Source organism: Sceloporus occidentalis, unplaced genomic scaffold (genome assembly GCF_023333645.1).
Source record: "Sceloporus occidentalis isolate IW3139 unplaced genomic scaffold, rSceOcc1.0.p SCAF_3, whole genome shotgun sequence".
NCBI lineage: Eukaryota > Metazoa > Chordata > Lepidosauria > Squamata > Phrynosomatidae > Sceloporus > Sceloporus occidentalis.
In genome coordinates this window covers 66,764,196-66,777,761 of record NW_028316983.1, presented here as the reverse complement: position 1 = coordinate 66,777,761, position 13,566 = coordinate 66,764,196, and the positions used below count along the sequence as shown (strand labels likewise).

At 41.0% G+C, this 13,566-nt stretch overlaps 1 protein-coding gene across 2 annotated transcripts in view; it reads right to left on the bottom strand.

The window, feature by feature from the left end:
* Positions 1–6,182: 6,182 nt before the first annotated feature.
* CACNA1S (calcium voltage-gated channel subunit alpha1 S) overlaps positions 6,183–13,566 on the bottom strand; it is a 95,323-nt gene continuing 87,939 nt past the window's right edge. For both annotated transcript variants that reach the window (XM_089514825.1, XM_089514827.1), the window contains 4 exons: positions 12,302–12,369; positions 11,859–11,962; positions 9,681–9,815; positions 6,183–7,097 (listed from right to left, as the gene is read on the bottom strand). In XM_089514825.1, the coding sequence (XP_089370951.1) occupies positions 6,936–7,097; positions 9,681–9,815; positions 11,859–11,962; positions 12,302–12,369 (469 nt within the window). In that variant the 3' untranslated portion in view covers positions 6,183–6,935. The remainder of the gene's footprint in view (positions 7,098–9,680; positions 9,816–11,858; positions 11,963–12,301; positions 12,370–13,566) is intronic.

The window sequence follows — 13,566 nt, the reverse complement described above, 5'->3', positions numbered from 1 at the left end:
TAGCCACTCCATCTTCCTTTAGATGACACCAAGGAGGCTATGAAAGTCCTGAACTGGTTTCCAGGTGCAATGAAGGACTGAATGTGGAGAAGCAAAGTTGGACCCTTGTCTAGATAAGACAGGCCATGTTGGTCAACAGCAACCTAAACAGGGATTCAAAATTCAACCTGCTTTGAATGGACAGACCTACATCATTTTACTACTGAGATAGAGCAGCAAAGGATTTCTGCTCCCATTTAGGTCTAAGTGCATATTAGCCAAACCCAACTACATTATTTTGGCAATGGAAGCATCAAATCCTTGCAACACCTCTCTTTGTCTCCAGGAATAACAAAACAATAACAAAAGTTGAAATAACCAACAATTTGCCATTATTTCATGCCACCAGCAAACTGCTACCAGAAGAGTCTTCCTAATGGTAGAGCCCATGTTAGGTAGTGCTACACCATTCCTGAAGGTGCATAATTTGGGGTTTGCTCTTTGATCCCGTTCTGCACCCCCCCCCCCCCGCCTAAGGGAAAAATGCTTATGCTCAAGCCCCATAGCAAACAATGGGACATGTGCATGTGGCATTGTGTTTTTCCCGCTGTGCAGCTTCAGCGTAGCTGAAAGCCATGTATGGTGTGCCCACTTGGCATGGGCACACTATAAGAAATTTTGAAGAAGTAGAGTTGATCACCTTTTCCCCACAAAAGACTTTGTCTTTTAACTGCAGGGTAACAGGTAAAATTCTACATATAATTGTGTTTCCTCTTAAATGTCTGTGGCTGCATTTGCACTGCAGAAATAATCGTTTGATACCAGTTTAACTGCCCTGGCTCAATGCTATGAGATTTTGAGATTTGTAATTTTGTGAGATATTAGCCTTCTCTGTTAGAGAGCCCTGGTACCACAACAATGTACAAATCCCAAAATTCCATAAAATTTAGGCATGAATTATTTCTGCACTGCAGGTGCAGCCTATGAGAGTGAAGTAGAGGAGCCCTGCCAGAAGCAAATGTAGCAACCCTAAGCAATTGGTTCAAAATAGCCATATCAACTAGTTATGAGTTATGTTTATACATTTAATCCAAAACTAGAGCAGTGTATACAGCTCACATGGGATAGTTAACTGCTTTAAAGAAGTGTTTCCGCTTGTTTTGTTGTGTATTTATCCAATTTCCCTGGCATGGTAACTCTTTTCATCATGCATTAGATGAAAAGAGTTTGCTCCTTACTGCCAAAGACAGCATGAGCCAGTGACAGGAGACTGAAAGGGGAGGCAGGCATTAATTTTGTGGCTGCAAGCCTTCTGGTTTGTCCCCATCTGTCCCATGATTATAATGAGGGCTGATTAATTTTTTTTTTTTTTGTTCAAACCTTGCTTTTTGAAAGAGCAAGCTGGAGAGTGTTTGCATATAAAAGATTCTCCTTCTGAGCAAGTACCCTCTGCTCTTTTTCCTCATTATACCTTCTGTTCCTAAATTATTCCCAGTCTGTTTGTTACATACTGTATCTCTACTATAGAAAGGAGAAAAGCCATATAAGAGAGAATACAAGGGAAAGCGGGAAGCAAAATAAAAAAGATTCTGAGATGACAATGGGCAGTAATTGTGCAGGTACAGCAGAAGACCCTGAATTTCAGGGCTTAGCTATAAAAGACAACAAGAAGAGTATCTCCTCTTAGCACTTTCCTTCTGCAACCCTTTGCTTCTCTTCCTAATACTAATTTATAATTAAATGCTTTGACATGGAAACAATTCCTTGGACAGCTGGGCATGTAGCTACTCATTGCTCCTGGGCTTTCCATAGCTGAGCCTGGCTTTAATAAGAATTTGGCCTCCAGAGAGATGAAGATTTCCTTTAACCACCAGAGAGAGAGAGAGAGAGAGAGACTTCTCCTGGTGCCTTTGCACAGTGACATGACTGTGTGCATTGCTTCCCAGCAGCCCCTCACCCATTCTCCCTTTTTCAGCTTAACAAATAGAAGCCCTGAACGCAGCCAGGCTCTGTTGATTCAGCACCTCCCAGGGGATGCATAATTCCTCAGTATTTTAATATCTATTAATGTTGAGGTGAAAGCAGTTTTAGAAGAAGCTGGCTGCTGTGATTCTTGGAAGCACATTATATTGAGAGAGGTGGTATGCTATTATAGGAGAAATATACTGGACAGAAGCTGTGGAGATTCTGTTACCTGCAAAGTGGCAGCAGGGGATATGTGTGCGTATTAGCTGCTTTTGTCACAGAATAGCTAAGAGAAGAAGAAACAGCTCAGACTACTCTTCTGCCTATAGCAAAGATTTCATTTGCTTTGCAATGAATAAGTAAAGCTTTCCATGACACTGAGAGGAGTGTTACTATCTGCTAATGTTTCTAGATCAAGATGTTGTTAAAGGCACAGAAGCAAAGGGTGACAATCATGTAACACAAAGGGCTCATTCCCACTTACAGTATAGTCCAATTCCCGATTTGGCTCCACTGCGTATCGGTAATCGATTTCAAAAGGTCTCCCGTTCCCATTATAGAACAGATCTTTTCCTTATTGGCAGCGAGATCGCTTTATTTTGGCATGAATAAGTAAGAGACACTAAATCACATATCCTTCCTCAAAACTGCTATTTTCCACCTGTACCTGCTAGTCAAAATGGGTGGAAATCCCTTGATCCTCCAGATGTTGCTGAATTGCAATTCTTCACCAATAATTATACTGGCTAAGGCTGTTGGGTACCCAACAACATCTGGACAAATATAGGATTTCTACTCCTAAGTCAAAAGGGCAGGCTGAAGAAAACCAGAATGGTGTAGTGGACAGAGCATCGGACTAGCAATAGCAATAGCACTTACATTTCTATACTGCTTTATAGTGCTGATTACTCTCTAAGCAGTTTACAATGTGTTAACCCATTGCCTGCAACAAGCTGGATACTAATTTTTATGAGTAGTGACACACAAAAGGATGGAAGGCTGAATCAACCTGCAGTCCTGCAAGATCAAACTCACATTTTGGCTGCAGTGCCAGCATTTAACCACTGTGTCACCAGGACTTCATAGCAGTGGCACTTACATTTCTATAGAATTGTGTATGATCATAAAACCATAGAGTTCGAAGAGACCACAAGGGCCAGCCTGCCCAACCCCCTACCATACAATGCACAATCAAAGCACCCTGACAGATCGCCATCTTTGGAAATATTTAAACAGGGGCTGGATGGCCATCCAGCCTCTGTTTAAAACCTCCAAAGGTGGAGACTCCACCACACTCCAAGGCAACGTATTCCACTGTCAAACATCTCTTACCCTCAGGAAGTTCCTCCAAAATTTTAGTTGGAACCTCTTTTACTGTAGCTTGAATCCATTGCTCCTTCTTCCATATGAAATCCTTTAAAATCGTTAAACACATATGTCATGTCCCCTCTTAACCTTCTCTTCTACAGGCTAAAAATATCCAGCTCCCTAAGCCGCTCTTCACAGGGCATGGTTTCCAGACCTTTCATCATTTTGGTCACTCTCCTCTGGATAAGCTCCAGTTTGTCCACATCCTTGTTGAATTGTGGTGCCCAGAACTAGGTGCAATATTCCAGGTGAGGTCTGAACAAAGCAGAATAAATTGGTACTATTACTTTCTTCAATCTTCAATCACTCTATTCTTATTGATGCTGCCTACAATTGTGTTGGCCTTTCTAACTGCCACATCATACTGCTGACTCATGTTCAGCTTGTGGTCCACTAAGACTCCTGGGGCCTTATCACACCGTGTCACTGTAGTGTCATAGCAATACATCGGTACCACCAGCAATTACGCCTTACTGCATGTCATCCTGTTGTAACGCTCTGGAATGGAAATAATCCATTAATGACTGTTTTGCTACCAAACAGTAACCTTTTGTGCTGTGCAACCCCCATTGTGTTTCCTTCCACAAAAACTCTATTAGTTGGTGAGATGTGGGCAGCATGTGAGTGTGGCCAGCTTATTCCTCTCTCAAAGATTCCCCAGGAGATCTGTGTAGAGAACCCACAGACCACTTCCAGTACTTAGGTGATGAAAATAACCTTTCTGGCATTTTAATTTTAAAACACTTGTGCTATCATAACTTCTGTTGTGCCATCATAACATCCTAATATTTTAGCATCGCAGTTTAACAGTTTCATGGAACTTTCCACCAGGACATTGCATGACTACTCTACGAGTTTGTTTTCCAAACATGCATGCCAGGGCAGTGGCATGTTGGAGGATGCAAGAGGATTCCATTACACAAAAGGCAAACCACAGTAATGCATTGAACAGAGGTGCATCTACAATCAGCAACCCTACCACAAATGACTGGAGCAGAGTAACATGGTATAAAATAGCAGTGAAGTAAGGCCCCTAGATACCTTTGACATGCACTGCTGTCAAGCCAGTGTCACCCATCCTATATCTGTGCATTTCATTTTTATTGCTCAAGTGTAGTCTCTTACATTTATCCCTGATGAAGTTCATTTTGTTAGTTTTGGCCCAGCTTTCTAATCTGTTAGTCAGTCACTCAGCTGTGTTGCTATGAACTGGGAATGTGGATTTGTATTCACTCTCAGCCTCAGGGGAAGGCAATTGCAAACCTCCTCTGAACAGATCTTGCCAAGAAAACCCCATGTTAGGGTCACCTTAGAGTCACCATAAGTAAAAAACGACTGGAATGTACACAGCACACATACTTGGTAGTTTCAATGAGTATGAATCGACTGCTGAAGTGTTGGCCTCTTGGGGAGATCCAAACAGAGGTCTTCCGGTACTATCCATTGATCATTATGCCTGTTCCAGATGGAAGCATGGTTTTGGTTTACATTTTTCATTGTGGCACCTACATTTCATACACCTGGGAGGAGGATGTCTGGAAGTTTCCTTGCTTGGCGGGGTGAGACAGTCATCTCAGGCAGAAAATTTTAGGTATTATGAAAGGATAGCCAACTGTTATGAATGTATTATGACTACATACAGACTACCAAAAAGGTAGAGGGGAATTTCTGAGTTTTTCTATTTCAAATGCCAAAATAACTTGACTAGTTTTAGGTGTTCTGCACCTTGACTTGGATAAGTTGATGTTGCTGGCTATTCTCCCTTAGGCAGCAAAATGTTTTGAGCCGATCCTTACCTTCCACTTCTACCCCTCCTCTTTTCCAAATCTGAAAGGGTCCTTTGCTTTTTGAATGAATAGCCTTTGCCCATACTAAAAAATACTGCATTTTCCTGTCTTGAATTCCAGAGGGCAGTTCCCTGGTAGTCCTAGGTATGCCTACTCAGAAGCAAATCCTACTGAGCTTAGGGAGCTTCACTTCCAGATAAGCACAAGTAGGAGTTGCAGCCTGTGTTTTCAAATAGCATTTTATGCCTAGGTTGGTTTATTACATGTTCTGCTACTGGTGATTTTTCTGGCTAGTCCAGTCTGCAGTATCTCTCATATTCCTTGATTCTTATTTGAACGCTGCATTTGGTGGTCCCTATGCAGACTTGTCCACAGCTGCACGGTATGTGGTAGACCCCTGCGAAAATGAGAGGGTCTGTTCTGTCTTTTGCTGAGCACAACATTTGCGTATTTTCTTGGTCGGTCTGTAAATCATTTGGAGTATGTTTAATGAGAGAATCTGTTAGATCTCTTACTCTACTCTATTAGCCCTAGCCTGAATGTCTTTCCAAAGTTTTTGAGTCTGAGTTGGGAAAACATTTTAAAGGTGTGAGATGTTACTGCATATTTTACTGTTTTTTCCAGCACAAACCATAATAAAACAATTCAGCAACACAAAAACACCTTAAACACTTTTAGTTATGTGAGTAATGTATGCATCAGTACTGATTAGTGTTTAGGTTTTATTGGTTTTGAATGTATTGCTGTATAGGTTTTATGTTTATGGAGTGCCCCCTCCAAATTTTTTGAAGAACAGATTAAATACATCATTGAATGTAATATATCATTGAATACCAAAGTCAGAATATTCTGGGCCTAGTATTTCTAATTTCTATATATGATCGTGAAAGCTAGGCAATGACAGGAAGAGGACTGACTCATTTGAAATGTGCTGCTGGAAGAGAGGTCAACAGATACAATAGACCACCAAAAAGACAAATAAATTGGTCAATCCAGAGCAAATCAAGACTGAACTCTCACTAGAAGCTAAAATAACAAAACTGAGGGTATTGTACTTTGAACATATAATGAAATGACATGACTCGTTAGAGAAAATTATAATGCTTGGTAGAGTTGAAGGTGGTAGGAAAAGAGGAATATAGCTTTACAGATTCAGACTTTGCAAAACCTGAGCAGGGCTGTTGCTGACAGGGTCACTTGGAGGTCTCTCATTCATAGGGTCGCCATAAATTGAAGCTGACTTGACACCAGTTAACAAAACAAACAGGTTATATATAACAGTATGTAATGCACATTTAAATAAATAAATTATCATTCTTGGGTTTTTCAGTTTATTAAAAGTGCTAGTTTTTAACCAATATTACTTTTTGTTCAGAACAATGCTATCAAAGGGTGCTTTTTAAAATGTTTGTGAAAATGCTGGAAGCAGAGTGGGAGGAAGCTAGGACAAGTTTTGACATGATGTATGGGGAATATATGATAATATGGAGAATGTAATTATCCATCCCTCTTACATGGTACAGACCTCACAGAAATGTAGAGATTGTGGTAAAAGATATCCCATTACCATCCATGTGAAACACCCTGGTTGTCCCATTCCTAAAATCACCTCTCTGGACATTCAAGGGGGGAAAAAGTATTCCCTCCCCACATCTCTTCAGCTTGCTCATAATGCTGCAGACAGAAACCAGTCTGGGGTCAGTAGTGATGTCGTTTCATGGTAACCACCCCAAAGCAGACAAACAGGTCACACTGTATTGTAGCAGTGCTGAAGAAAAATGGTCTGTGGATAACATCTTATAGTCTGGTATTTATAATGGCCATAGTCTGGAACTTTTACAGAGATGTAGTTGAGCTTTCTCTTCTCTTCAAGAATGTGGAAGCCACCTCCTCTATCTCAGCCACCTCCACCTGGAAGGCAGCAGCCATCTCCTCTCTTGCCACTTTCAGAAAAGAATAGTCTTTTGCAAGGGAGCGGAGTCCCCCAGAGGTCAGCGCCTACAGAAAAGGGAATGAAACATGAGTTGCAGGCACGTGCCAAGCCCATAGAGAAAGAAACTTTCTCATAAATTTTTCATGCAGCTAGCTGGCCAGTTGCTCTACTGGAACGCTGGAGAGCAGTTAAATATCTAATGCTCTGTTGCTGTGTTTGGATTTTTTCACATTAAAGGGATGAGGTTTCATCTTCCAGGATACTTTGGTGTGCCTTCTTTGTCAAGAATGCCAGGACATGTTGCTTTTAGCAAAATGGGTTCTCATAGACAGTCCTTCATGTAGTGGAACAGAATAGCCACTAGCTCTTTCCTGAACAAAGACATGGCAGCAAAAAATAAATAAAAGTTCTCAGGATCTCAAAGCATGATATAAGAAAGGAGAATAAAAAAGAGTTGTAGAGAGAGAAAAAGAAATAAAAAGTTGCCCCTTCAACCCCATAACAGAAGATTGTGTACATTTTCTATAATGTAAAAAATCAACTGAAGACATATCCCTGACATCATCACAGAGGGGGAAGTGTTGCCCATTTGGGTTGGCACCATTGTTCTCGGCCCGGGTCACTGCAAGCAGCTAATCAGATTAGGTTTGGGCCTTAATCTCACAATGGCATCACCACTGCAAGAGTTACAATGAGATCTGGCCTGATTGTTGGGCCAGATCTCTTGCAGGACCTCCTGTGGGAATCTCATAGGTCTATATATAAGCTTGCAAGTATAGTGGGCAGCCATTTTTGGCCAGGCCTTCAGCATAAGCAGGTCATGCTGTGGTTGGTCTGCCTTCTTTGTTGGGGAGAGTGTGTCAAGATGGGCTGCTCTCCTCCTGTGGCAGATAGGGAAGGAAAGAGGGAACATTAGGCATGGGTTAGGTGGGGGAGCCCTGGGGTGGTTAGATGGATGGGATGGAACCTGCAGTTTGGAAAGATGCAGGTGGCCTCATCTCTAGTGGACTGTTTGGGCACATCCCACAGATTCACTGATATGGCAAGTCTTGCCAGGTGCATACCAGACAACCACAGCTTAAGGCCCTGCTTGAGATTTTGCTGATCTGGAAACTATCAGGCCTGGTGCCTCCCCCCCTATCTTAGTTTACCTACCCATTGCCTACTAGAGGGAAAATATATATGAATATATCTGACTGGTAATTGTTGTGTTTATATTAAAATTATGGCCATCCCATTTAACTCATAACATGGTGACCAGTCTCTCTGGTCCAAAATAGACTGCAGAAGTAATCCAGTTTGAGACTGCTTTAACTGCCTGGGAATTGTAGTTTCTTTTTGGCACCAGAGCTCTCTGACAGAGAAGGCTAAATGTCTCACAAATCTACAGTTTTCAGAATTCCCTAGCATGGAACGGTTTCAAACTGGATTATTTCTGCACTCTGTTTTGGACCTCTGTCTCAGTGCAATAAGCAAGCTGTTTTTGCTTACCAAAGAAAATGGGAGCTTAATAGGGTGGAGAGAATAGGGGAAACCCTCCTCAGATACAGAATAACAGCATTCAAGAGCAAGGTCAGACTACAACCTTCCTCTCTCATATGACGGTTTTCTATATGGAGAGTAGGCCTTCTCCTGTTTTTCATTTGTCAGTCTCCTGCCCAAATGGTAAAGTTCAGGAAAAACTTGATTGTGCTGCTTGTAAAAACTGGCATTTTCATGTTCAGGGAAGGAACAGCAAAGGGCTGAAGTTTCCCTTGACAACTCTCTGTAGCTTCCTGAGGAAACCTCTATTTGCAAGTTAAAACGTGTTATGACAGCATATTACATAGTTAAAAATTACAAGTTAAAATATGTTATGCCAGCACAAGCCAATAATCATAACTGAATTTTGTTCTCGCTCCTGCTGATGTGACACCCTTTACCTCGATTGATCTTCATCCTCTCATCCTGAACTTTTCAGGGTTGGTGAGAAACAGAGAAATTTTCAAAATTTGTAGAACTGACCCACTAATTTGAGCAGTTTGGTGAAACAAGCACCCACTCATTTTGCTTTGCTCAGTTATCTTACTTATTCTCCAGCACATTTACTTGTAATTCCCACAGCACTGCACTACAAATCTCTAGTTCTCTTCCTCCAAAATATAACATGGCATACCAGGGCCTTTTAAAGGTTGGTGCCTGCATGTAATAAAGCATCTTCGGATGTCTGCAAGACACTCTTCAATTGTTTTGCTATCTCATTATAAAAAGAATAAATCCAAAAAATTGTGAGTGAAATTTGTTTTTTGTGGGTTTTTTCCGGGCTATGTGGCCATGTTCTAGCAGAGTTTCTTTCTGACATTTCGCCAGCATCTGTGGCTGGCATCTTCAGAGAAGGCATTCTCTGAAGATGCCAGCCACAGATGCTGGCGAAATGTCAGAAAGAAACTCTGCTAGAACATGGCCACATAGCCCGAAAAAACCCACAAAAAACTATGGATGCCGGCCATGAAAGCCTTCGACTTTACATTGTGAGTGAAATTGTTTCAAAGTGACAATTATCATTTTGAGCCCATTGTGCACCATTCCCTATTCCTAGTATTTGTCTTAATGCTATTCCAGATTCAATGCAGATCCAGGCAAGAAGCATACAGTACTCAAAAGGGTACCTCTTGGATGAGCTGGATAGTGGCTGGAGTAGAGTCTTCTGTATCTCTTGGTGTTCTTCCTTCAGTATCACTTGGAGACTGTGATCCTTTATCATTACCTGCCTCTTGTGACACAGTGGGATTCTTCTGGGGAAACTGCAAAGAACAAATATATCTCAGAGGGAGCTCCTAGCACTAGCTGCCCATCCCTATAGCTCTGAGTACCATAAGTACCCTAATAGATTGGTTACTTGTGAGGATCCATGAGAGAGGACGTGAGACTCAATTTTCTGCAGTAGAAAACTCAAGTATGGATATGGAGCAGCAAGATTTGAGAGACTGTTCATTACATTTGGACACTAACTTTTCAGTCTACTGAATAGGCTGGATAAATACGGTTATGCAGAGATCCAAAGTACAGTATATGCCATTACTAACAAAAGATGCTTCCACACTAGCTCTCTTCTTTGGAATTGCCATCTTTTGTTCACTCGCTTTTATGAATAATCCAGATGACATCACATTTTATGTTTTCTTGTTCTTTTGCCAATCCAAATTTCTGCTATTTTTCAAATTCAAAGCAATTGTAGTCAGCCCTTCTAATGTAAATAGGCCAAGACACATTTATTAGATCCTTGCCCTTCCTGGTTGAACAGGCTAGAGGTAGACTGGCTGGGTAGGTAAAACTTTTCTGGATTTTACTTACTATACTGGATAACTATAGGCCAGTCTCCAACATTCCATTTCTGGGCAAGGTATGGTAGCTTTTTAACTCCAGGGGTTCCTAGATGAGGCAGATAATCTAAATCAATTTCAGGCTGGTTTCAGGCATGGTTATGGGATAGAGTCTGTTCTAGTCACAAGGAACTGGACAGGGTGTGTGTGTACATGCTGGTTCTGCTGGACCTCTCTGTGACCTTCAGTACTATTGACCATGGTATCATTCTGAATCACCTCTCTGGGATGTGAGGTACTGTTCTACAGTGGCTCCATTGTGTCCTGGAGAAGCGCTCTCAGAGGATCGGGTTGGGAGATTCCTGCTCAACTTCTTGGCCATTGGCTTGTGGAGTCCTGAAAGTTCACGTATTATCCCTTACACTATTTCATACCTACATAAAAGTGGGAGAGGTTGTCTAGAGTTTAGGGGTCAGGTGTCACCAGTATGCCGATGATACCCAGGTCTATCACTTCTTTCCACCCAATTCCAAGGAAGCTGTTCCTGTGCTAAACCAATGTGTGGCAGTTGTGATGGACTGGATGAGGGCAAACAAATTAATGCTTAATCCAGACAAGATAGAGGTACTCCTGGTCAGTTAAAAGATCTGGGAATAGGGATTCAGTTGGTGCTAGATGAGGTTACACTCCTGAAGGTGCAGGTTCACAGAGTTCTTAGATTTAGCTATGGGTTTTGAAGCTTAGGTTTCAGCACTGTGCCAACTGTGCTCGTTCCTGTAGAAGTCAAATCTGGCCACAGTGGTTACATCCCATTTGGATTACCATAATGACATTACTTCTGAAAAGTGAACTTCACTTGGCCCAAAGAAATTTCAGTTAGCCCAAAGAGCTGCAACCAGGTTGTTAACTACAGGTAGCACACAACTCCCTTGTTATGACAGCTCCGCTGACTGCTGGTCCATTTCCAAGTGCAATTCAAAATGCTAATGTTGACATATAAAGCCCTAGATGGCTTGAGTCCAGGTTTTGTGAAGGACTGTATCTTCCTTTTATGAACCCATTAGACTCCTAGGATTGTCTGGAGAGGTCATTTTCTCTGTCCTACCACCTTCTCAGGCTTGTTTGGTGGGAATAAAGCAGAGGGCTATCTTGATGGCTGCTCCCAAACTTTGGAACTCCTTCCCTCAAGTGTCTTACTCTGCTTCTGTCAGCATGTTAAAATATTTTTATGCTTTCAAGTTTTTACAAACTGATTAGTTAGGCTTTTAATGCTGTGTTTAGCTGCTTTTAAGGTTTGTATATAATCTTTTAATGAATTTTTAAATGTTTTAACTTTATAAATTGTTTTGTTATTTTTAAAATCGTGTATTTATACTTTTATTAATGCTTTTGTATAGTTTTTTTTTTTTTTTAAAAAATCTGTATTATTTTAACATTGTTAGCTCTTGAGACTCATTATTGGGAGAAAGATGGGATATGAATCAATACAATAAAAAATAACAATGGTCCTGAGTTCACATCTACCTGCATGATGGAAAACTCTAGTTCTGAACAGCTGTGGACTCCATGTGCTGTCAGTTCACTCATTTTTCCTTGATGCTTTTCACGCTGGACATAGGATTTGTTAGCTAGAGGAGAAAAAAGAGACATGAGGAATCCTGGAGGTATTTACCGGTACGTTTTGCAAGTATTGTAAGGCTATCACTGTAGAACCCTAGCTGAATTATAAAAAGGGAAATATGATGATTTTAGTGGACCGATGTCTCTTGCTGTATCAATATAGAAACATTTCAGTTATGCAGACCCCTTTATCAAGGCAATAGTTAATTCCTTCCCAAATATACCACCATGAATATAGACAATGAACTATAGTATTTTTCTTGTACTGGAAATCCCTTGGTTGTTGACTATATTGTGCCCTTTTCACAAAGATTAGGAGGAGAAGGGTTGGCAGGATTGGAACTCACCTAGGCCAGATGACTCACAAGATGGTGGCAGTATCTTCTCTTCTCCCATTTCATTCTCATACATCATCCTAAGGAGCAAAGCACTGATGGTAAATGTGTGTGTGTGTGTGTGTGTGTGTGTGTGTGTGTACTCCTTCAAGTAGCCTGTCAACTTATGGAATCCTCATGGGTTTCATAAAGTTTTCCTTGGCAAGGAATAGTTAGAGGTGGTTGTGCCAGTTCTTTTGTCTGAAATATAGCCTACAGCATCTGGTATTTGTTGGTGGTCTCCCATCCATATACTGAGTTGCATCTGCTTAGCTTCCAAGATCAGATGGGATCTGGTGCCTCTGGCATATTTAGGCAGGATTTGATGGTAAATCCTATTTGATATCCAAAATAACTATTTGTACACTTTAAGCTCAGACTATGGTTTTCAGAGAAGAATAACTCTGCCCATATTTCTTCATTTTTTCTCATGTGCTCTTATACATATGTAAATGCAGCATCAAAGAAGCATATGATGCACACTTTACTCAGGTTCACCCATGCTTGGCTTTCACATCTTTACTATATAATAACATCTTTCCTGTAGAAAATTCATGAAATCCTAAGGCTGCTAAAGTAATAGCATCCTGGGTTATTGTGGGATAATGATAAAAATGTTGGGTCATTATTTAATTATTTTTTATTTCTGTCCCACTTTTCTCCCAAATGGGACTCAAAGCTGCTTTGTTGCTGTTGCTGTTGTGTGCCTCCATGTCATTTTTTACTTATGGCACCCTAATTTCTTCAGAAGAGGTTTTACAATATAGTTTAAAACAGAACTAGTAAAACAATACAGTGTACAAAACTTATGGATGCAGTTTAGACCACACTAATCATGTATGCAGTATAGACCATGCAACCTATCATGCTCTGGAGTGTTCTTCCTCTGCACCTGATTGTTCAGGTTGCAACAATAACTAGAAGTGGTATTTATCAGCTGCACCAGGAAACTAACTTCCAATTTCCTATTCAGCCATAATTTATACTGCTGTATCTTCAAAGGTGGCCTACTGACATCTACTCCATTGGGCTTCTCTTTATAATGGTTTAGAAGTTTTAGCTGGTGCAGAATTTTACTTCTTGTCTAGGTGGACTGAGGTATTTGGAGCATGTCATACTAATGAGAGAGAGTCAGCGTAGTATAGTGGTTTGATTGTTGGACTATGCAGGGTTTGATTCCCATCTCAGCCATAAGTAGGCAATGGCAAGCCTCCTCTGAACAAATCTTGCCAAGAAAC